The sequence below is a fragment of the Ctenopharyngodon idella genome, chromosome 2 (genome assembly GCF_019924925.1).
Source record: "Ctenopharyngodon idella isolate HZGC_01 chromosome 2, HZGC01, whole genome shotgun sequence".
NCBI classification, from domain to species: Eukaryota; Metazoa; Chordata; class Actinopteri; order Cypriniformes; family Xenocyprididae; genus Ctenopharyngodon; species Ctenopharyngodon idella.
The window spans coordinates 37,900,205-37,925,469 of record NC_067221.1 but is presented as its reverse complement, the minus strand read 5'-3'; the positions used below and the strand labels follow the sequence as shown (position 1 = coordinate 37,925,469).

The following is a 25,265-nucleotide window of genomic DNA, read 5'->3' as shown; positions in this document are numbered from 1 at the left end:
CAGCTAAAAAAATTAGACTTAGGGTGCGTTCACACTTGTCATGTTTGGTTCGATTAAAACGAACCCTGGTGCGATTGCTCGGTTAGTGCGGTTCATTTGAACATGTGTGAACGCTGCCATCCGAACCCTGGTGCGCACCAAACAAGCGGACCGAGACCGCTGAAAAGATGGGTCTCGGTCCGCTTCCAAACGAACTCTGGTGCGGTTCGAATGATATATGAACGCAACACGGACCAAAGACATGTAATCGAACCAAAAACAGGAAGATGATACCCTAAAAACGACAGAATCCTCACGCATATCGGTTTTTCGTCATAGTCGCGAGTTTGCCCATCACAGGCATCAGACGCTCGTCTCCCACGCGGCAGATCGTTTGTATGTATGACGGATGGATTCCCGCCGCTGTTTTGACTCCTTTATACATTTTATAAGCTCTTCACGGGTTCCCAGCCGGCCAGAATACCATCATATGCAGGCTACACACACACAACAAGCGCATTTACCTCAGCACACAACATTGTTTTGGATGTTCGGTAAGTTCCGTCTCAGAATTGGCAATACGTCATAAAATCCGACCAATCAGGTTGTGAAAGTATCCCTATGCCTTTATGTTCGGTATCTTTTGGTTCGGTAATAAAATTGCCAATCTGAACGCTAATCGGACCAGGACTAAATGGGTTTTTTTCTTCTTTGGTCCGAACCAAACCACAAGTGTGAACGCACCCTTACATTTGAAGGAGGGACCAGAATATTCTAAACTTGAGGGTGGACTCTTTTTTGCTAAGGCCAAAGTAACCACCTAGCAACCACTCAAAACACAATAGCAATAGTGACATGCTAAACACTCAGAACACCTTTGCAACCACAACCATAATAATTAAGTGTCTGAGTGTCGAATGAGCAAGCAAGCACCACTAATGTTTTCCAAGTATGTGCATTTCACAATGGCTGTTCTTTTTTCCAATAACATATGCAAACCATATAAGAACTGCACGTAGCCAAAACTTCCGATGGAAAACTGTAACCAGCAGTGAGAATCTGGGTAATCTGTCTGACAACTTAGTTCATTTTAATGTCAAAAGTTCAATCAAGACTCACCACATCATTCAGCAGAGGAAAGATGCATGCTGTCAGTTAACGCAACCAACAGCCTGCGTGCGCATATCAGTTCTTTAAAACGCAGCGCTTATCACAACATTGAGAGCAGCGGTGCTGACAGCCTCACAAGCTTTTTTGGAGAAAAACAAGCTATAAACCATGGTGAGTTTTTCTTGTTGTCAGTTAGGGAAATGAAAGAATAAGTTAAAAAAAAAAAAGTTTAAGTGATCAAGAATAGTTTATAGAATCTTTTTTGATTTGACATTGATTTCAATGTCAAATGTATGTATATACTTATTTATACCTTTTATATTTATATAGCACAGAAACAACATGAATTTACCATAGTGCTTTACAACAATAAAATAAACAGCTATAAAAATACATTAATAATAACAAAGTAAAATAACAATAAACACTAAAATCATATAATAAATAAAAATAATTCTCTATGAATGTAATCATACACACTGTAACAGGAATATACTAGCAAAACGTATTATTATAAATGTGAGATCATTAAAAACTTACACGTTTTATGTTATGATTTTGTATTAAGGGCTTTAAAGCAAAAGATTACATATATCAAAAATGTATTGCCTAATAATATAAAACAATTTTACATCACAACATCATATCATAAACAATTTTGTGAGTCAACGTATTATTCATTATAAACCTAAAGCTAGTTGTTAAAGCTTTGTCTAACCACACCATTCTTCACTTCCTGTCTTCGTCTACGTAAAGATGCATGACCGATTTCAAACCACAGTGTGTTTGTTACAGCAAGCTGAATGTTTCACTACGCTTATCTGCACTTTGCTTTCTATACTTGGAAGTATAGTAGCCGTAAAAATATTTAGATGCTTGAGCCACATTTAAAAAAAAATTAATATCATTGCATTAGTAAAATATCAAACCATGTGGTATTTATTCTACAGAAAGCACACATTAAGCTGGATATTACACACAAAAAAGAAGTTTGTTACACATTTACATGATAAACAATAGATTAAGTATTCATCAAAATGTATCTGGACACTTTCTGTTTGTGAAATGTTAGTGGAAAATGTTCATACTTCAACCAAAAATGAAATTTCTGTCATAATTTCTGTCATAAATTCTGTCTGCTGAACACAAAAGAAGATATTTTAAAGAATGTCTGTAACCAAACAGTTGATGGACCCCATTGACTACAGTATGGAAAAAAGAAAACTATGGAAGTCAATGGGGTCCATCAACTGTTTGGTTACAGACATTCTTTAAAATATCTTCTTTTGTGTTCATACAGGTTTGGAACAACTTGAGGGTGAGTAAATGATGAGAGAATTGTCATTTTTTTGTGAACTATTCCTTTAATGTGATAAACTATACTGCTACATCTATGTAAACTGACTTTACACATCCACTAAAATACACAGAAACACCAGTTGATTAAAAGACTCTTATCAAGATAAAGATAATGCATTTGGTTTGACATGCTATCTAATGGAAAAATGAGCAGGAATTATAAAGAAAAGTGAAGTATCTGCAGCATAGTGTGAATACGTTTTTTTTTTTTTTTTTTTTACGTGCGGTTTGATTGCTCAAAACTTGTAACACAAAAGTACCATCCACAAAATTGTGCAACTTCTGCAAGCTGCTTCCCCACTGAAGTAACTACTAACCATTTTTACAATATTACTGGCTATCTTCTAGGTTGAATTTAACTGCAGTTCACGGATGAACCACACAGAGACAGCGCTCAGGGTCTTTGAACGCGTGGCCTACATACCCCTCTTCATATTGGGCTTTTCCCTCAACATCACGGCTCTGTGCATCTTCTGTCGCATCAAGCATTGGACAGACATGCACATCTACATGCTCAACCTGCTGGTTGCCGATTTCCTGGCAATTCTTATTCTTCCCTTCAAGATACTGGAGGTCTTTTGTCCAATACAACCGACCTCATTGTGTACGGCCCTGCTGTGCATCCAATTCTCCAACATGTACAGCAGTATCTTCATCATTACAGCCATCAGCATCCACCGATTCATAGCTGTCAGGTTTCCGTTTCTGACCAAGGCAATGCTCTCTAAAAGTAGGATGATCGCCACCACAAAGTGCGTTATCATCTGGGTGACTGTAGCAGTGATCTGCGTTTGTAACTATCAAGAATTTCTCCCAGACAAGTTAGAGAACTGTTATGATCGAAAGGTGTCAAAAAAGTTCCAAAAAAATTTTTTGGTGGTTTTAGAGATTTTAGGGTATCTTATACCAGTAGTCATCCTCATATTTTGCTCCACACAAACCATCTACATCCTGGTCAGATCGCTTCAGCATGTTGAGGGAAGAGACAGAGTGGAAAGGAAAAACACTGTTGCTATTATCACTGCGAACATGTTCACATTCATAGTTTGCTTCACACCTCTCCATATTGGTCTTTTGCTGCAAAATTATTCAGTTGAGTATTTTGTGCGAGTGTCTCTTAACGTGGCCGAGTGGATCGCTACTACCAACTGCTGTCTGGATTCTATTGGATATTACTTTCTTCTAAAAAAAGTTAATAAAAGAGACCAAAGTTCATATTGATTGTTAAAGGGTTTGTTCACCCAAAAATGAAAATTCTGTCATTAATTACTCACCCTCATGTCATTACAAACCCGTTAGATTTTCGTTCATCTTCAGAACACAAGTGAAGATCTTTTTGATGAAATCTGGGAGTTTTCTGTCCCTCCACTGACATACGCAACTACCATTTTCAACCCCCGGAAAGGTAGTAAAGACATCATAAAAGTAATCTGTGTGACTCCAGTGATTTAACCTCAATTTTATGAAGCAATGTTTACTTTAAAGTAAAAATTTACTTTATTTACAATGGGCATTCAGGTTACAACGTCCGCTTTCACGTCAACACAACACATATGCAGCGTGGTGCTCTCGTGAACGCACGTTGGAGATTAATATTTTGTAAACAAAGTGGAGCTACCTCACAGTTCCATTTAAATACTATGGTGCATGAAGATAATCGCACAAGTACCATGGTATACATAAATGTAAAAGTGTACCACCACAGTATATTATTGTTAAAATATTAAATGAATACTAAATAAAATGTCTACATGATTATCCTCTGCAATTGTTCATAATTTATTTGTTCTAATAATTTTTTTCATGATGAAGTGGAAAAGTAATAAATAAAGAAAATGTGTTCCATTTGTTAACATTATACATTAGTTAACATGAGCTAACGATGAAAAGTACTTCTAAAGTATTTATTAATGTAAAAAAAAGGGGGGGGGGGGGGTGTCAAGCCCAAAATGGCTAAACACTACGCTTTTAACAATCTTGACCACAAATTATTGGTCAGGAAATAAGCTAAATGCAAGCAAATGCACTACTTAAAAGGCCATTGCTGTCTCAGAAAAACATCAAAGACAAGGAAGTTTTTGGCAGAATATGGTAAGTTGTGTGTGGAGTGATGAATCAAAATGAAACGATTTGCATGGTGAGTGGTTTTTCTTTGAAAATCTACTGATAAATATAATAATAAATGCATCACTACCACAGTGACGCATGGAGGAAGAGTGTCATTGTGTGGGGAGCCTTGCTGGTATTGGTGAGCTGCTTCTCATGAAAAGCCATTTAATGCTTTAGAGTACAAGAGAATATTGTAGAATGTCTTGCTTCCCACAAATGAAAAGTTGTAAAGAGGAATGATCAGATGTTATTTTTCAACAAGACAATGCTCCTGCCCAAACTGCAAAGACAACCAAGAAGTGGCTTATTGAGAACAAGTCCATCACAGGATCATGTTTTGGCCTGGTCAGAGTCCAGATTTGAACCCTACAGTGAATATTTGGTCTCACATTAAACTCAAACAAACTGGGAGACATTTTTCAACTACGCATGAATTGTTTGAAGCCATTAACAACACTGACTCTTTTTCCTGTAAAAAGCTGTCTGCAAGTTGGGGAAGGCTATTTCAAGTTACTTTATCTACAGTATTTGTGCAATTCTTGCTAATTTCCTGATCAGTGATTTATGATTAAAATGGGTAAGACCATTAAAAGACCACTAAATATATCTTGGCCCTTTTTTTCTTTTCTTTTTTGCCCAGAAGTGTACACTGGACATATTATAAAGATGCACATTTAGCAATAGCTTCTGACATTAGCTACTCCACGCACTTGAGTCTGTCGACAACAGGACAAATGGAAGTGTGAAAGAACATTCGCTTTGACATGTCCAGTTTAAACAGCTTGTTTGCTCATTTCTGTAGAGACTTCAGAGGGATCCCAGCATCAGAAACAAGTGGATGGTTTATTTTAATGGTGTCCCAGATCGCATTTTGTTTTGTAAATGAGGCACACCAGAAGATGTTTAGTCATTTATATCTTTCCACCTGTAGTCTCTAATGGCCTAACATGGTTGACATTGCAGAAAAACTACCATGTCAAGAACCTTTTGACTAAAATGTTGATTAGTTTCAGTGACATTTATTCATTCTTATTTAGTTTTTTTTTTTTTTAAATTTTACTCAACAAACTCTGTTTAGACTGTTTATGGGAAGGTTACAACTTTGATGTTCAACATATTGTTTCAGAAATGCAAACAAACAATTAAAGATACTGAAATTTCAGCTTCATTTGGTTGGTTTTATGTTGTTTAATTTAGCTTTAAAAAAAGAAATATTTGTAAATATTTTTTACAAAGAATATTTGTAAAAGGAAATTTGATTATTAAATTAGTTTTTAAAATAGGTACATTATCTTTAAAATTTCACATGGGTTTTATTCAGATTCAGTTAGATGGTCAGTTTACGCCCACCTACTGACTCGGATCAACTTACCCCTAACCTGGTGTAAAGTGAGCCAGAGGAACACTTTTTTATAAGAAGCCATATTTTTAGAACCCTTTGTCATAGATGTATTCTGATCATTTAAAATGATAGGAAACATCCTGAAAATACTTTAAATACTTTCATTGTAATTCTGCCTCATTTTCCCTTATCTTGAGGACCACATAAGTAAAAAATGGCTCATCTTACCTCACTCTCCCCCTATATATATATATATATATATATATATATAAAACCAACCCGGACCCCACCACCGCAATACCGGCGGTTGTTGGTGATTTCCCATCGCGGTAGTAAAAAATTACCTCCGTCACAGACCTAGATCTGACATCAGCTGCATTACAGACCGCAAGTAAATGATTTCATATTAAGTCATTTTGGATGAAATCTGAGAGCTTTCTGTCCCTCCAATGAGCCAATCAGCCTATGCAACTGAAACTATAACGCTTTAAAAAGTTCATAAAGAGATCCTAATACTAATCCATATGAATCAAGCGGTTTAGAGCAAATTTTCTGAAAGAGACACAATCTCTTGATGAACAGTGATGAATATGATGAACAGTAATGAATATGATGAACAGATTTAATTTAGGCTTTGTTACGTCTTGAGATTTTATCTTTATCTTAATCTCTCAGATTTCATCCACAAGATTCTCATTTGTGTTTGCGATGATGAACCAAAGTCTTATGGGTTTGCAACGACATGAGGGTGAGTAATTAATGACACAATTTTTATTTCTGGGTGAACTATCCCTTTAAATAACGGTTTATGTATTATGTTTTCAAAACACTTACTCACGTGCAGTAGCGAGGGGGCGTTGATAATGTTTCCTATGCAATGATGATGTTAGCCAATCATTAAAGTTGCCGTTTACTGACAAGCCTAATGTTAACAAAGATTATTAAATACTGTAACAAAACTATTGCTCATTGTTAACGTTAGTTAATGCATTAACTAACTACTGGGACCTAATTGTAAAGTGTTACCATGCCTTCTGCAATTTTTGCAGGGTTGGTCCTCCATTCAACAGGCCTTCAGCTCTGGGCAGACGGTTAGCACGAGATGTCATGTAATGTTAAACTGCCCTCTAGTGGTCATCTAGTGTATTTCACATGCGTTGCCTCTGCAGTCTCGTGCACATACTGCAAGTAGCCAAACGCTGTTGGCACGTGGCAGTATGTACAGCAAGCGACTCTTACATATCCAAAAACATTGTATTACCATGGTAAAATGTCAAAAAAATCATGGTAGTCTTATAATATTCGTTTTAGGTACTCTCTAGGGCTGATGTGGCATTTAACACTAGGGCAGTTTTCAGTTCTTATGATATGTAGGCTATCATGGTCAACCATAGTATTCCTTTATTAATGTATATATCAAAGTATCACCATCTGATAGCATCACTGTATCATGGTACAGTACAATTTTAGGCAGCTCAGCAGGTTTTGGGACATCTTTAGATCCGTCTGCCATCATTTTTATTATTATTTTTTTTTTTTAATTGGATTTTAGGGGGTGATGGATTTGACTTATTAGAATGAAAAAAGGCTACTGCACATCAAATAGTACATGTAATGTAACGTTCCTGGTAGGAACTATTAGACATATTTTTATTATTAATAGACCTACCCATTACGAAGCAAAGGACATGAATAAGTCAAATTAAACTGCATTGATGCTAAATGCCTGCTGTAATTGATATGTTGATGTGTCTAATTAACTTCCAAGTAATGATCCTTCAAAACAGCATCACTCTAGACTTCAGATGCACAGATGTTGCTATGGCGACATGGTTCTCCATAGCAACAGAGAGATGCTCTGTGAAATTTCAATGTGCATTCTGTGAAACGCCATCTTCTGGGCGGTGCCGTGCAAGTGAAGGAAACAACAACCTTTCCACTTGATGATCATGTGTAAACATTACTCACAATAGGCTATATTAGCCAGAAATATGCTCTAGTCAAGCACAAAAACTCAAACGTTTTAATTAAAATCTAACAGGATGCCTAATAAACACCTCAAGTTAGACATTACCAGTGAGGAACTAAGAGTTAGCTTACAGTATAATGATGTTAAAAGTTAATTTTGATATCTTTTAAATAATTTTTGTTGATGTTGATACCAATTTCTATAGTTTTACCAAATGAATGGAATAAGGCAAACCCATTAAAACCACAAAGCATCACTGAATGCAATCAAATCCAAATCATGGCTAATAGTTACTAGTGTTTGTGCCGTTTTCCCTCCAAAATGATGTCACTTCCCAGAGAATGATGTCACTGAGAAACTGGCTTTTGTAAAAGAACAGCAGAATGGAAAGTGATAATATGGAATATCCTATAGAATAATTCTAAGAATACTATACATTTATTACCAATTAAAAAATGTTTTGTTTAAAAACTATTTAATATTACTTAATAAATGGCCTGTTTTAATTTAAAAGCAACATCTGCTCAATCCAAAATTCGCTTCTATGTTGGATTCATTGTGATAGTGTGAAAAATTAAAACTATTCAATATTCAAATTAAGACATAAAAGATGAGGACAATGAAAATATATTGCAATTTGCATGGCATAAAGTGATGTATTACTTTTATCAAACAATTAGGCTATTAAATATTGAAAGACCCCCTGTGGTGAAAATTCCGTTTTTAATGTTGTTCATAGGCTATGTCTATCTGATGTTTTTAACATGCTTTAAGACAAACCATGTGCAAATTCAGCAGTCAACATCATTGCTGAGTATTTTCTCTTTAAAACTGCAGTAAAACAAAAACAGTCTCAAACCTGCAGTTTGAAATCGCTGGTGTTTGTGACATTAAAATACCTTGTAACCAATCATGTCAACGTGCCGGTGGGTTTTAGCATATCATTAACTGACCACGCAAGGGAATCTAAAAAGAAGGTTATCCCAGTATATTTTTCTGTTGACATGAAAAATCGGGTAGATTTAGCAATATAGCGGGTTTATGATGTATATTACGATGTTATGATGGACTATATTTCTCCACTGACGTTCTGAGTTGTTCGAAGCGTTTTTAAGGATACTTGTTGTGAGAAGGCAGCTGTCTGACTCGTGAATGTGAACATGGTTTGTGTAACATTAGAAACACATTATTAGCTTTTTGATAACAGTCAAGCAAAACGCTAATCATATTAATTACCGTTATGTGTCCGACGTTGTAAAAAGCGATACCGTTGTGCAGCGTTTACCTCAGTAAGTTGACCGAGTGGATCTCGTCTGAGCTCGTGCGAGTGAGTGGAGGCGGGGCTAATTTGCATATTCATAGATCCGTGTATATTAAATGAGGCAAGGGTGTAGAGTTACATTCAAGCTATTTTAAGGCATTAATAAAAAAAAAATTCACAGGAAAAAACATTTAAATATGTAATTTTGGTGATCAAAGATGAGTTTTAAGGGATAAAATTCACTACAGGGGGACCTTAAAAAAATATTAAATATAATTTTTTTATTTAAAGAAAATTCATTACATGCCAACCTTCTGCTGAAAGAAATTGTCTCTAATATTAAGGTTAATACTTGGACACTGGGTTTTCATACTGATATACAGTAGCTTGTAAAAGTCTGTTTCATAATTAACAATGTAGTATCTTAGACAACTGGCAACTATAAGCCTTACTGCAAAATGAGACACAGGAATCATGACACATTTCAGAGACAAAGGTCAAACAATCAAATGTGTTTATTAGAATGATAAAATCTCCATGTTGATTGACGTTTGAAAATAAGTGTGTGCTCCAGTACTGAGTCATGTGTGTTCATGTGTGAAACTGGGTGTGTAAGTGTGTACTTCTATACATGTGAGATTATTTAAAAACCAACCAACAAACAAAACAATTATCACTGTATACCGCCCCTCGACTTCTATACACAGGGACATTACATCATCGCCAGCGGAGGGGTGAAACTCAGGATTTGAGCTATGTACAGAGCAGCTGAGTCTAGGTAAACAACTCAACGTAACACTGATTCAGTCTTACACACAGCCCTTCACGTCGAAGGCAAATCTGTGTCGCCATATACACTGTCTTACAAAACGTTGTTCCTTCAGTCGTTATCAAGAGATCAAGAATCCTTCTTCATCCTTTGCAAAGTCGGTGAGAACCAATAAATGTGATCATTTGTGGAACACAAAAGCGAATGAAACAATGTGGAAAAAGTCACACACACATTATTGGCCTTGATTATTGTACAATATTGTGCTTGTTGCAGCATGATCAAAGATAAAGACCTCTCGGTTATGAAAGCAAGTGCTTATGGGAAAAATCGTTTGAATACATTCACAGCACATTCAACACTTTCCTTGACAATAATAGACCAGAATTAACACAAATGGCACTGTGTGAAAAAGTCAATGTCACTCAACATCACTTAAAGGCATAAAAACACACCAGAAATCATCCGAACAAAAATAAAAATATTGTGAGGGGCAAAGTCATGGAAATTGAAAGCCATTTTAATTTACACCGAGGGACTTCCTGCTACAAAGGAAATAAGCTTTAGGCACTAAATTTTCAAGTTAATGTGTGGACACTTGTATCTTTTCATTGAAGGCAGTTTGTGTGTTTCTTGAAAATTGAAAGAAAAAAATTAGGAATTATACTGGGAACTAGATTTAATATGTGGTAGCTATGTGGTTTTTAGCATGTTGCTATGTAGTTGCTGACTAGCTTGAGTCTATAGACATTCTAAACATGTTCTTTCAGGTGAAAAAATTCTATTATACAGTTTTATCATCCACCAGGGGAGAAACTAAACTTTGATCACTTAGAAAAAGAAAAGCACACCTCTAAGCTGCACAATTTGAGGTATCAATTCATTTAGTAGCACAAACTGCGTGTGACAAGTCACACTCTAAAGAAACACTTGTTTTGGCATCTTTGTAGCTTATTAGCAAACTTAGCGATTTCATTTTCTATTGGCAAACACCTTTGAAGATGGATATGGCACAATTTCTTTGAGGATTGAGAAGTTGAACACTTAAAAACTTAGTTGAAATGTTAGCTGTAAGTATATGATATCTTCCTGACACACCTTCTTTCTCCACATGTGGTTTTCACATTAGCATATTAGCGGCATTTGCTACTTCCTGCATTTGATTACTTGCTTTTGTGTCCTTGACCTACAGGTAAGCGGCTATATCCTTGCATTTCCTGCCTACCGGGATCTATTTCCTGTGTTCTGGATCCTATTTCCTGCTGAAGAGAGGAGACATAAATACATACACACGGTAATTTAAACACATAAACACACATACACACAGAGAGAGACAGCGCAATCAACCATGACTCTCCTTTCTGCTGGATTTATGAACTAATCAATGTTCAACCGACCATAGCACACAACCGCAGGAGTGTGTGTTTTCTGAGAGCATCAGCAATGGCGTGTGGATGGTTTCTAGGATGGAGGAGTATGCTTAAGTGATGCATGTAGCACATGCTTTTAATAAGAGACATCGTGCAGGTGCATGAGCACCATTATTAAATGCATTCCAGTGAACTCAAGTGTGTGTGGCAACTTATCTAATCAGACATCTGCTTTCAATATCTCACAGACTGATGCTATTAGACGTTTAATAACAAAGCTAGCCTATGTGGAGATGGACTCTTGGGTGCGTGGGTCATGCAGAAAGACGAAGTTGGTGAGAAAGAGGCACTTTTCCAAACCCTACTCAGCCACCTTGCTGTCTACTGTCTTTTAAAGGCAGAATCCCAACCAAAATGAACTTGTGACTGTTTTGAAACAATCTTCTTGGATATCAACTCCATTAATTGTGCCATTAATAGATTCCCAGGGAATGCATGAACTGATAAAATGCATACCTTAAATGCAATGCAAGTTGCTTCAGATAAAGCGCCTGCCAAATGCATACTTGTATACTCTGTCTGCCATCTTGGATGAAACTGCCTTAAAGCTCATCTGACCAAAGATTTTCTCTCTTCCTCTCTTTCTTATGAAGTCTGAATTTAGGACTGAGGTAAAGCATTCCTCTGGCTCAAACAGTAGAGCATGGAGCCAGCAATACCAAGGCCATGGGTTTGATACCCAGGGAATGCATGTACTCATACTTAAATGCAGTACAAGTCGCTTCAGGTAATAGTGTCTGCCATCTTGGGTGAAATTGTCCTAGAATTTAGCATGGCAGAATAATTTTGCTGCCTACTGTTTCAAACAGCTTACAATGCTGTCTAGGTAGGCACCTCTAGGGTTTGAAGCAGAGCCAGGGAGTCTTTCGGTGTAGATTTGATTATGCTACCCTTTTAGTATTCTCATATAAGGACACAATGACTTAAGGACACAGGGTTTTCACTTTGACAGTTCCCAGGTACATGAATGGAAACACGCAATCCATTATCCATGTTGATGATCTAGAACCTTCGAAAGGACTTGCATGACTAAAAAACAAAACAAATAAATACAAAAAGGAGGGGAAATATATTATGATAGGTATGATAAACAAAATGATTGGTTATTTCGCATACACACATCCAATAACATAACTGGCTTCAAATCACATGATATTTCTTGACTTTGTAGACCTTTTAGACCTTCACATAATGCAATTCCTCTTCTCTGGCATTTTTTTGTTTGCTCTCCTTCAGACTCCAGGAGAAAGAAAAGGTGAAACGGCATCTTCAAGTAGAAGAATCCAAGAGTCCGCAGGACAGAGTCTCTCGTTCTCTGTCTCTAATCGTGTCTTTCTAGAAAACAGCGGGTGTATTTACCTCAGTTCTGTGATCCATGTTGCGTGTTACATATTGTGTAAAAAATTCACTGTACAAAAAGGAAGAAATCAAACAAAAAGACAAAAAACCTTGGAATCCACTGTGTTCATAAGTTCTCAGAGAGACCTCTGATGAAACTCACAGAGCTACACAGAACACAGAAATTCATGTGGTTGGTTGAGGCCATGAAACTCATTCGACCAAAGTTTTCTCTCTCTCCGTCTCTCTCTCTTGTAAAGTCTGAATTCAGGGCTGAGGTAATACTGAGGCAAATGCCTCAGCTCACTCGACAGAGACACAAAAGTCAGAAACAACAATTTTCAAGCATACCAAAGAAGAACCTTGTTTTCTATCCATACATTTTGGTCAAAGTGATGCATCAGAGCAAATGGCGTACTGCAAATCTTGCAAAGCGAACCATAAAACGGGGCCCCGCCCACAAGAAGTGACGTCACACACAAGCGTTTGTAATGGAAAAAGTATCGCAGATGGAGACAGACAGTTCATGTTATTTTGTGGCCCTATATATGATCTGCTTCTCTTTACTTTCCCATTTAATATGCAGAAATATTTTCAATTTATCTTTCTGTATATCAGTGTTATACTCAAGTCCAGACAAGACCGGGCTCAGACTCAAGTCCATAACCATATCCAAGTCCAAGACCATAATTTCAGGAGAATTGGGACTCTGCCTCAAATTAAGTGGTCTTGACTAGTCATAAATATATGGTCTTGGACTCGGACTTGAGTCAGACTTGAGTCTGAGTCTGATCTTGTCCAGACTCGAGTACTACAACACTGCTATTTATGTTATTTATAAAGTGTATGGGCTACAACAAGTTACATTTTTGAACAAATCAGTAATGTAAAAGGGAGAGAAGCAATTCCGTAGTGAAGGTCCTGTTACAAATCTTTTCTTATGATCAGTTGATCTGTCCAAATCTGCTCTTACAGCATTTTTGTATCGACCAGAATCAGACTAGACTGACCACCGTTTAGCGAGTCATTACTCCAAAGAACTGTTGGGTTCTTGGTTGTATCTGGAGTGAACAATTGTCCCAGTTGCCAAATGAAATGCTGCCGTTATATCAAACTTACAAATCTGCTGAACCTGCTAAAGAGAATCTAGGTGTGAACAGATTCAGAGATAGATAGTCTTCAAGATGGCTATGGTTCTTTCCTCCATCTAATAAAGGGGCAATAAAGTTTGGTATGCCGCACTTGTAGTCAGTCAGCAAGAATTAAAGCTACTGGGAAAAGCATGTCTCTGCCTACATTTTTGTGTAATTGTGAGTGATAAAGAGAGAGAAGAAGAGAAAGAGGTATTTCCAGTTAAAATGGCCACTCTTCTCGTAGTCAGTAAGGTCCATTTTGGCTCGTCCTCACGCAAACAGTTCCAGAAAAATGAGGAAAAGGATGACAAGCAGGTGAGAAAAGAAAGACAGAGAGAGAGAGAGAGACACAGTGAGCTGCAGTGGTTGGCCAGGTTGCGCTCTGTAGTCAACGTGAGGTTTCAGCCGCTTACGTTTCTACAATTTCCAGCTCCTCGCATCCTTGTTTCTCTTCCTTCACTGACCTGTCGGTGTCCGATCGTTCCCTCCCTTCCCGAGCAGGTGGCTGAAGTCCGCCAGGTCGATGAGCCCCCGGGACCCGTGGAGCACGGAGCGTGTCAGTCCCGCTGGATGCTGCGAGGCCGGGGTGTAGTGGTGGCCCGTTGGAGGTATGCCGTGACTGCTGAAGATGTAGCCTTCGTGGGTCCAGCGAAGAGGCTCTCCGCTGTACTCGATCTGGGTGCTGGGGGCCGACACCACTCTCCGCCGGTCGGGGGAGTCTTGGGGAGTCATAGGGTAGTTGTATTCGCCTGCTGACTTGCGAAGAAGAGTGCCTGGACGTATTCCCTGATCCCGGTACTTGGAGAGGGAGACGTAGCGTTGGCGGTCGATGCCGGTCTCGATGGCTTCCTCATGGCGTCGGCCAGTTCCTTGCAGGAGTTTAGAGCTGAGAAACAAGGTGGATGGTGGAGGTGGGCACTGGGTACCCACTGAGCTCAAAAAGGTCTGACTTTGGTCCCAACTGGATCCAGAATCAGACAGGCGTAGCCCACGTTTCTGCTGTAAGGGAGTTTGCTCCGGTGTGGGAAGTAGACCTGGATCCAAGTCGCCTGCTTTGACCCAACCATTGGGCATGACGAAGAGCGTCTCACCTTGTGAGCGTGGCCGGTCCGTGCCACTGTGCCGGGATACACTCATCACAGAGCCACTCCTGCTTTGTCCCATAATGCAACGCTCCTTCTCACTCTTCCGCTGACTACTGGACGACGGAGTGTTGCTGTGCGAACGGTGACGGTGTTTCTGGCCCATAATCCAGCACACTGCCAGGCCCGAGAGCGCCGCCCCGGTGGAGAATGCAGAGACTGCAGCAACAACCAGCAGGTTCAAAGTAACAAGACTTTCAGGCTCATCCATAAAACTCTCACGTAACAGACCTGCAAGAAAGACAGAAAAATACATTACAATTCCAACTTGTTTGCACAAGTTGTTTGTGTTTTAGTGACTTGAAGGGCAAAAATCAGCTTTAGGACTTCTAAAAAACACTATAACATCTACAACTATTGATATAATTAAGCTCAGGAGGACCAACCATTAAAAAATTGTCACTTGAATGACTTACAAAAGCATCAAAGAAGCTCCTCATGACTTATGAAGCTGTGTGCTATTGATCTATTGAGTTTCTGTACATTACAGCCCCAGCAATCGATCAGAAAACAAGAGACTGTTGCCTACAGTCTCTCCTAATTCGGTAGACTAGATATAATGTGTGTTTTAGTAGACACAGACAGGGTCGCTCTTTACAAGAGATGAAATACAACCTTATAAACCTCGCACTTAAAAGTCCTGCCTCGAGAGCATTGAACATTCAAACACTGCATGTCAAACACTGACCATAAGTAACCTGTGCAATTCAGCTTTACTCTGAAAGTCTAAGTAGATGTAAGAAATATTATAACTAGATAGGTCTAGAAAGATTGTTCAGCAAATTCAAAGAACACAGCAATTTTTCGAGTTGATGACTCATTCTTTAAATACTCTACTTTCGAATCGCTCCTCTTTGAATTGGCGTTTGTATAGCACTGGCCTTTCTCTTTCTCTCTTTTAACAGCATTTCTTGTACTCTTTTTCTGCTCTTCCCTGTGAGATGTCCTTGGTTTTAACCTCTATTTTCTCAGTCTACTTCTCTTCCTCTATTATCTCCTTTCTTGGCTTTCTTCTCGCTGACTATCTCTCTTCTAGCAGTGCCGTTTATGTGTGGGCTGTTAGCTGTCTCAGAAATGAGAAGCTGTCAGACTCTGTGTCTATACCTCAGTATCCAAACTAGTAAATGTCTTGACAGTAAGAAGAATTTTAAAAGAAAAGTTCACCCAAATAGGAAAACTCTGTCATCATTTACTCACCCTCATGTCAGTCCAAAAGATTTTCTTTCTATTGTAGGCCGCAAAAGGAGATGGATATGTTTGGAATGACATGAAGGGGAGTACTGTAAATGATCATTTTTTGGGGTGAACCGTTCATTGTTGGGTGGCCCACAAATTCAATTTATTAACAAATAGTGTGTGCAACCCTTCAAAGAATACTATGGTACTGCCACAATGGTAGTGTCCAAAACAGTACACAACATACACTCTTTGAAAGAGCATAGACAATGATACTTACACAAAGGCATTTAAACACACATGCATACACACCCAAACCCCAATTTTCTGATCTCTTCTTCTAGTATTCTCTCTCTCCCATTACCTTTATGTTTTCTGCCATTAAAAATGTTCTAGTCTCAGCTGGGAATCTCAGCTCTCATTGCGTTTGTGCATTGTAACAGCAGGAGTCTGCTGCACACAACACCCTCAACAATTGAACCCTTTTTCTCAATATTTTGTTTCCTTTAACATTCCTTTGAACATTCTTAAAGACTAAAATGCTTCTACAAGATTGCTTGTAATGTGTGTGTCCTCAAGGGTGTAGCAATCATTTCAATGAGAGAGAGAAATCTCCTGACCATTGACAGTTTTCTCTTATATCTTTTTCTTCTTTGTATTTGTAGCATATTTTAACTGTCTTAGTCCAAGGGTGTCAAACTCATTTTAGGTCAATGGGTGGATTGGACCTTGTATGGGCTAACTTTTTATTGATGTCTTGGTGGTAAATGCTGTTCTTTTGAACTTTCTATTCATCAAAGAATCCTGAAAAAATGTATCATGGTTTCCACAAAAATATTAAGCAGCTGTTTTCAACATTGATAATAATAAGAAATGTTTCTTGAGCAGCAAATCAGCATATTAGAATGATTTCTGAAGGATCATGTGACACTGAAGACAGGAGTAATGATGCTGAAAATTCAGCTTTGCCATCACAGGAATAAATTATAATTATAATGTATTCAAATAGAAAACAGTTATAATATTTCACAATATTACTGTTTTTACTGTCTTTTTGATCAAATAAATGCAGTCTTGGTGAGCAAAAGAGACTCCTTTCAAAAACAACTTACTGAACTTTTGGCTACTGTATATACACTAAATTAGTATATTTCAGCAATATTGACAAAACGAAGAGAAAATAACTCACTGCTCTTGGCTGGATAAACTATATGTCCAATTTGAATGTATTTGCCGGCTTCTGGCAAACTCTGGCATGCTGCATCAAACAGAGATTTCTAACACACTCTGAACAAACTCTGTTTTTTTTTTCTGTTCTGATCTTTTTTGGCATTCAGTGTCTCACTCATCTCAGGCTGTTTAAAATATGACTGAACTTCTGTGCGATGGATGGAGAGAGTGAGGACAGGCGTTTGATGTAGACGAGAGGACGGCTGACCGGCAGCCTGGAGCCGTTTCAACAGGGGTCACATCTGAAAACCAAATCATATCACACATTTTACAGATGTGTCTCTATGGTTGGATTTTCAGTTATATTGTGAATGTGCCTAAATTTCTCTTCAATGATCAACTCAATTAGCTCCCTTTTTTGCCTCTTGATGTTGAGGTTGATTATGTTTCTCCATGTTAATTCCGTTCCTCCCTTTCCTCCATCTGTAAATGCATCCTTCAGCCTCCAGCTTTATGCTGAATGTTAATTTAAAGTGAGTAAACACTGCACACAAGGACTATACTTACTGTACATTGATTCTGAGGTTCAGACGCCTGGCTCTCTGGCTACATTCACACCCCTTTTCCACCAGAATGGTTCACGTTTTGGAGCCAGAGCCTGTTCTCGACCAGGTGAACTAGAGCCTGTTGAGAACCGGTCGTGTGTTTCCACAGACTTGAGGAACGAAAGGTGATGTAACACTACTATGTGTTGTTTACCTGACTATAACAGTCTAAAAAAACATTGTGCATCCCGGTGTTTGCACAGGCAGTGACTCTGGTGAACCGGCAGCTTGTATAATCTCACGGTACTCTCATCTGTCCTTTTCGAAGATAAATTGAAACTGAATTTAAAAAAACTGAATTTATATATTTTAGTGCTGTCAAATCGATTAATCGCGATTAAACGCATCTAATATAAAAGTTTATATATATACAAAAGGGGCCTAATTCAGTCAGTGTTTGGGATTGACAACCATATTTACTGACAGTGTGACTAGTGTTGCACTATAAATAAGGCATGATGAGGGTATGATCACAGTCGACTTCCTTTGATAACTCACAATAGCCTTGAGTTATTCCTGCTGTAAAGACCATAATTCCCAGGCTTGTTTAATGCAATAATGCAAGTTCGTTGCTGGGTAAGTAAGAGGTTTAAGAAGAACTAAAACGTTTAAAAATTGTTTCTGTTAATAATTATAAATATTAGATAAAAATTACACAGAAATATTTAAAAAAAGAAAACTAATAAACATGACAAAAGCACATAACAAAACTACTAACTGAAATAAAAAAATCAAACTGAAAACAGAAAAATAAAAATGTTTTAAAATCTTAATAAATACTATAATAGCATATAAATAATACTAAAATAACACTGCACACCAGCCCACCATCTTGAGGAGCACTATCACTGTAATTTCTTTTAGAATGCAATTTTAATAACCTAAAATATATTAATGTTGTGAAAGACTAAATGGAATATTTGTACTTTTAAAAACCAGGGCTATTTTAAAAAAGAAAAAAAAAAAGAAAAAAAAGTTGTGTAATAACAGTACGAGGTTAAGAAGTGGTTATGTAATACGTAGGGCAGACCAGGGCTAGTTGTCACAAATGCTATAACTCATGTTATCTCAGGGTTTTGAGTCCAGTTGCTAAATATTTTAAAGACCTTGTTCATAACTGCTGAATTTTGTCAAGTTGTCACATTTATATGCTGTAATTTACTAATTACAATTTCAAATATTAGTACTATAAACCATGCTGTTTCATACTGTAAATTGCTTTGTTTAAATTCTTAACTCTTAAAAACAAACCAAATAGCCTAAAAAAGATTTTTAATGGCAGATTCCCATTGTGATAACTTACCACATATAGTGTGACAACATGCCCTGGTAGTCCTTCTTAAACAGGAGGTTGGGGCCCAGCAAATATCAACACAAATTCACTCTCAAAATCCAGTTGTCTCTCCTACAAACTTCAGGAAGTTACTTCAAGAAGTCATAGAATGTGGCCGTCATTCTTTTTCTTAACTGTGTAAACATTTAAGCAATCCAAACAAGACACCCATATTCTGCTGCTGTTCTCCATTTTTATCTTGGGACTATCTCACAGAGACACATTCCTTGAAAGCACTAGTGTACTAAGCCAGTGAACTTTATTCTGATTCATTCTGTCCTCTCCCTCTCCTATATGACTCAGCTATACAACTGCAGCAATATATAACCTCTTCTGTCTGAGCAGTCTGTTATGTTCAAGTGCTCTTAAGGAAGAGACTTGAGAACCTCACTACCATTCCACTTTTTTACTAAATCTGAACTTTGGAGCATATTTAAGCAGTTAAAACTTCAGAGATTGACAGAGAGTATTTCATATGCTGCCAGCTTTGCAAAATGCCATTTAGAGTGGATTTACGGTGAATCTAAGCTTCTGAATGTTTAAAAAATATAAACCATCTTTTGTCTTTTTAACAATGTAAACACTGTCACAAACTCACCCATGCACTCAGACACCTCAAACTTTAAAGAAACTAATTAATTTCTAAAAAGAAAAGACTCAAGGCTCATTTTCTCTCTCATTATCTTCCTCCATCTCCAACCTGTGACTTTCTCGTGACTTTGACTGCGTAAGCAAAACTTTCTAACCAGACCAGACCGGATCTTCTCTGTATTGTTGAAGAGTTTCTAGAGAATTCTCTTGGGGACGCTAAAGGGCACATCCTAAACAGGTTCACAAACTCACCGTCGCAGTCTCCGAGATGTGAGGTGTTTCCATATTCAACGTCCTGCACAAAAGGTAATCTGCAAAACAGCAGAAAACGGATTTGAACATAAACCACAAATTTGAAGATTAGATACACGACATGCATTCTCTGCAAGTAAGTGAATGCAAACGCTTTTAGTTATGCAAACTCAATTTCATGCATCATTGCATTCAGAAATGTGCCCGAACACAATTCAAAACACATTCAACAGTCAGTTTTCTTTTTCAGGTCAACAACTGTCATGGCAGACAGAAGTTTTACTAGGCAAGTTAGCTAAACTGTCATGTTTAGCTAGCTAACTAAATAATAACACATCTGGTTTACATTGTATTTTTTTTAATATTAAAGTACTTTTTCCTACCCCAGTATAACATGCAAGCACTGTGGTGCTACCAAAACATTAACACATATGGCTATATGGCTATATGTTTGACCAGCCAATGGCAGACGAGCAGAGTGTTCAAGAAACCTGTGTAAAATCATTTCCGTTTGTTGACGGTAGTGTGCAGAAATTTGAGGGTAACTCTATCGCCTCCTTGATGCATGGATGCATGTTAGGTGTGTACAATGAGGCAGAATGCTTGCAACGCTTTTGCCAAGCATTTATATTTGTGTAGAGCAGTGGTTCCCAAACTGGGGTATAAGCGTACCCCTGGGGGTACGTGAGGTGACAGAGGGGGTACGCAAAAAAAATATTGAGTTTTGCCATTCATTTAATATTACCCCACCTTAAAAAAAAACAAAAACAAAAAAAAAAACATTAAAACCGAGCATGTATTTCTAACAGGCAAAATACTGCCTCTAGTGTAAAAACAGAAAATGATAGTGCCATAAAAGGTCAAATTCTAAGGCTGGGACAATAAATCGATTCTCGATTTGCGATACAATGATTATGGATCAATTCTGAAATTTTCCTAATGTATAACAATTCTCTCTTGAATCCATTTTGAGCTTAGTTTTTAACAGCAGATGGCACACTAGGCTAGTTTTTAACCGCACGCTCAAATGCTCACAAAGAAGAGAGCTGGAGAGCACTCATGCGTTCGACTGAGTCATGTAAGTGGTTAAATATACTTGCACCTCGGCTCAGAATGCTTTTATGACGCGAGATTAATGTAAACACAGCCCACTGCAAACACCCTTGTAATTCCCCTTTTCGAACTTTATGAATGATTATTTTAGGTTTAAGTGGTGTGTGTAAGGAATTGGAAGCAAGCAGAGTACGGCTGTTTCTAAAGCACACAGTACCATCTGCTGTTAAAAACTAAACTCAGAATCGATTCGAGAGAGACTGCAATACATTTGGAAAATATCAGAATTGATCCAGAATCATTGTATTGTGAATCGAGAATCGATTTATTGTCCCAGCCCTATAAAATACATGACATCCAATCAAATTACCTCACCTTCTGCATTCAAAATTTACACATTCACACAAGCAGCAGGCATTTGATTGCAAAGGTTGCGTGCAGAGTGTACTGCCTCAGCAAATCGCTCTATATTAATGCCATTTTTAGCACTTATTTTAGCACAAATATAGACACAGACTGTGCATAGAGATCTATGTAAGACTGAAACTCTCTTTGATACAAAAACATACCTGTCATAAACAGAATTTAATTTTAGGTGGCCGTTACATACTGATTGAATGAATGAACGACGACTCACTCATTAAATGAGTGACCGCCATCTACTGGCGGTTTAAATTAAAGTATCACTTCATTTTAACCATCATTTCATATTTCTCTGAACATTTTTTTAATTAAAACATTATCTCATAACATTATTTGTGCCATTGTAATTGCATTCTTGCCACCTCTGAGCAGCATTAAACAGTGTGTAAATACATCTATATGCAACTTGTGCTACTGCAGTGCAAAGATGGCTTTTGTTGATATTGAATTAATTTGATTAAAATTATCGATTTAGTTTTTTTTTAAATTTATTATATTAATAATTAAATTAATGGATTTTTTTAAGAATTTGACATAAAACATAACACATTTAATAGGGTTAGAAAAACTTTGCCTTTATAATAGTAAAAAATGCACCTGAAAATCAATTTAAGGTGGCAAATATTGTCCCTTAATGGAACAGGTGTGACTGCAAGTGGAAGAGAGGGGGTACGCAGAAGGATGTTAAATGCCTCAGGGGGTACGCCACTCTAAAAAGTTTGGGAACCACTGGTGTAGAGGATGTTCATGGTTTCTATCTAACCTGGTGCCTGGCCGCAGGAGTGAGCAGGTACTTCCTCTGGTCCAGCCGCAGTATGGATCTCTGGACGCAATGCAGTTTCTACACAAACACACACACAATGTTATGTCAGTGTTATTACAGAGAACAATACCAATCTCCTCTATAATGAATACAAGAAACAAAACCAGAAAGCAGAAATCATGATTTACTGAGATTTACAAAGACTGAATGAACAGAGAGAGGGACAGAAAGAGACTGACAGGACTGCATTCTCATTTTCTGATTCTTGTATCTGTCTCTCCAGCTCCTCAAGGTTAAAGTTTTACTTCTTTAAAGAGTGAACAGAAGATTTACACTGCTTGGCCAAAAAAAAAAGTCACTGTTTGGATTTAAATAGGTAAATGCTTAAAGGTCTATGACTGGATCATTATTGTAGTGATTATTCTGTTTCTAGCATGTTATATGTTTGGAAACAGTTCTTTTAACCCTAATCAATTTCATTTCTTAAACAACCACAGAAAGACGTATCATGGCCATATTCCAGGATGACAAAGCCAAGATTCATCAGGCTCAGACTGTGAAAGAATGGTTGGGAGGGAGCATGAAGAATCATTTTCACACATGAATTGGCACCTCTGAGTCCAGACCTTAAATTTCTTTGGGATGTGCTGGAGGAGACTTTACAGAGTGCTCACCTCTTGCATTGTCAATACAAGAACTTAACCAAAAATGTATGTACCTATTGATGGAAATAAATGTTGTGATGTTATTTCCATCAAGAGGTGCATCATTTTTTGATCAGGATCTGGACTCAGAGGTGCCAATTCATGTGTGAAAATGATTCTTCATGCTCCCTTCCAACCATTCTTTCACAATTTGAGCCTGATGAATCTTGGCTTTGTCATCCTGGAATATAGCCATGATGTGTCTTCCTACATGGTTGTTTAAGAAATGAAAAGCTACACAATAATAATCCAATCATAAACTTGCCTATTTAAATTCAAACAGCAACTCTTTTTTTGGCCAGGCAGTGTATATTTATACACAGTTAGTTCTGGTCCTCGAATCTGATTGGCTAAGTGAGTTGGTTTAGATTATGAATCGCAATCGATGCATTTAATTAATCTTAAAGTGCTCATGCATCAGCTTTGTCTCTGTTATATTTTAATAGCCATATACACAATTATCATTTCACAATTATTATGCTTTGCTACTTTAATCTATATTAAACAACACAATGCATTCTTAATTAAATGCATTTATTTATGCGAGTCTGTGCATGGAGGGAAATGAGGTTTGTGCCACCCATGGCAACATGGGGTGCTGGTGCAAGAGTCATTTGAGCAAGCACATGGTGCTGCAGACGTACAAAGTACATTTGAGAGACTTGAGTTGGTGCAGATGGTACGTCCCGCAAAATGAGAGAGCGTCACCAGACTCAATCAAAACCTCTACCATTAATCACGGCTGAATTACACCAGAGCTTTACTGCTACACAGGAAGAAACCGTTCCAAATGTGCCGTATGGGAGACGGGCCAGAAGAACTGTGTGTGTGTTGTCTGAAGGAAATTGTAAAAGCTGGGTCACAGTAATTTCAAAGCCGCTGATGAAGCAGTGTGCGTTTGGGTGGCACAATTTACTTTAAGATGGAAAAGGAGAGCGTGTGTGTGAATGTGAATGTGTTTAATCAGTGTACAGATTGAAGGTGTGTCTGTGTGTTCTTACTTCATGCATCTGGAGTGCAGTTGGCAGCGTGCGACAGGCACTCTCACCACACAGGAGTGGAAGGCCAGCAGGAGCGTGTGACTGGGTTTGTCCAGGGTCAGAGAGAGAGGCTGCCGCGCCTGTACAGAGTCATCACCGCACCTACACACACGCACATTAAAACCATCAATACAACCACTCCTGTACTTTTACAACTAAACACATCCTAGAACACGGATACACAGACTCATTAAAACCCAACAACTTCACATCAGTGTCTCCATGAGTCATGAGGCCATTAACATACAGTATGACCACCCGTACTCAGCAGCTTGGGGCAGACATTCAGACTCATTTCACATGCGAAGAGGTTAGCTAATCATTACAGAGGTCATTTACTAGGGGTGTGATGAGATCTTGTGCCACGCGAGATTAAAATGTGTCGAGGTGAAGCTGTCCCGCGATATTGCCATGACGGAGTATGAGGGTAAAATTAGGTCAGAATATGCCATCGCTACGTTTACATTACGCCTCCACTGTCATTTTGCTTTTTATAGAAATAAAAACTATTTAATTCAGTTGGGTAATGGTCGCTTCAATCCCATCCAGCTCATCCAACACGAGCTGCAGAGTCATGCAGCAGGAATCAGAGTTTACTGATCACGTGACGAGATGTGATGAGATGACTGACAAGACCATGGCAGAGGATTCGTTGCACAACAGAGCCTAGCGTATGACAAATTTGTTATCTTGTAGAAAGCGTGCTCAGCACAACCACTCCCTATTCACAGAGTATGCGTGATCGTGAAATCGAAATCGAAAGTAAAACGCGCATTCAAACGCGATTTCAATACCCTGCATTTTGAAAGCGGCTCCCTGATGCATGCAAATATATCCCAATAAGAAAGCTCTCTTAGGCTGGGCTGTGTAGTTGTAACCATCTCTCAGCTCTATCATGCTTGAAGAAAAATTTGGTCTCTATTTGATGACTTTGAATATGGTTGCACTTATTGTTTGCAAAACAATAAGTAAAATATCCAAAAACCACTAGGCCAGTGTTATATATTTTGTTCACTTGAGCACTTACAATATCCCAAATGTTTGCAACTATTTGTAAATCGTAAGAAAATTGCAATTTTCACCAAGGCTCCGGGACGTTTGAGGAGTCGCCTGTCAATTGCGTCATACCCGCGTTACCCTCGGTTTCCGGTTTTATTTTTTAGAAACCATGGAAACACCAAAGACGCTTTAATATTTACATGATTTAATAGGCA

The 25,265-nt window shown here is 38.0% G+C and overlaps 2 protein-coding genes across 2 annotated transcripts in view; one reads left to right on the top strand and one right to left on the bottom strand.

Moving 5' to 3' along the window:
* The first annotated feature begins 1,094 nt into the window (after positions 1–1,094).
* Positions 1,095–4,204, top strand: gpr35b (G-protein coupled receptor 35 b). Its single transcript, XM_051866589.1, has 2 exons — positions 1,095–1,260; positions 2,797–4,204. Exons 1-2 carry the CDS (start codon positions 1,258–1,260, stop codon positions 3,667–3,669), a joined length of 876 nt encoding a protein of 291 aa, XP_051722549.1. The 5' UTR covers positions 1,095–1,257; the 3' UTR covers positions 3,670–4,204.
* Positions 4,205–9,626: 5,422 nt separating this feature from the next.
* sema6ba (sema domain, transmembrane domain (TM), and cytoplasmic domain, (semaphorin) 6Ba) overlaps positions 9,627–25,265 on the bottom strand; it is a 145,473-nt gene continuing 129,834 nt past the window's right edge. Inside the window, exons 14-17 of the mRNA XM_051869932.1 lie at positions 24,013–24,153; positions 22,308–22,385; positions 20,069–20,127; positions 9,627–15,172 (exon numbers count right to left, since the gene is read on the bottom strand). Of these exons, the coding sequence (XP_051725892.1) occupies positions 14,256–15,172; positions 20,069–20,127; positions 22,308–22,385; positions 24,013–24,153 (1,195 nt within the window). The 3' untranslated portion in view covers positions 9,627–14,255. The remainder of the gene's footprint in view (positions 15,173–20,068; positions 20,128–22,307; positions 22,386–24,012; positions 24,154–25,265) is intronic.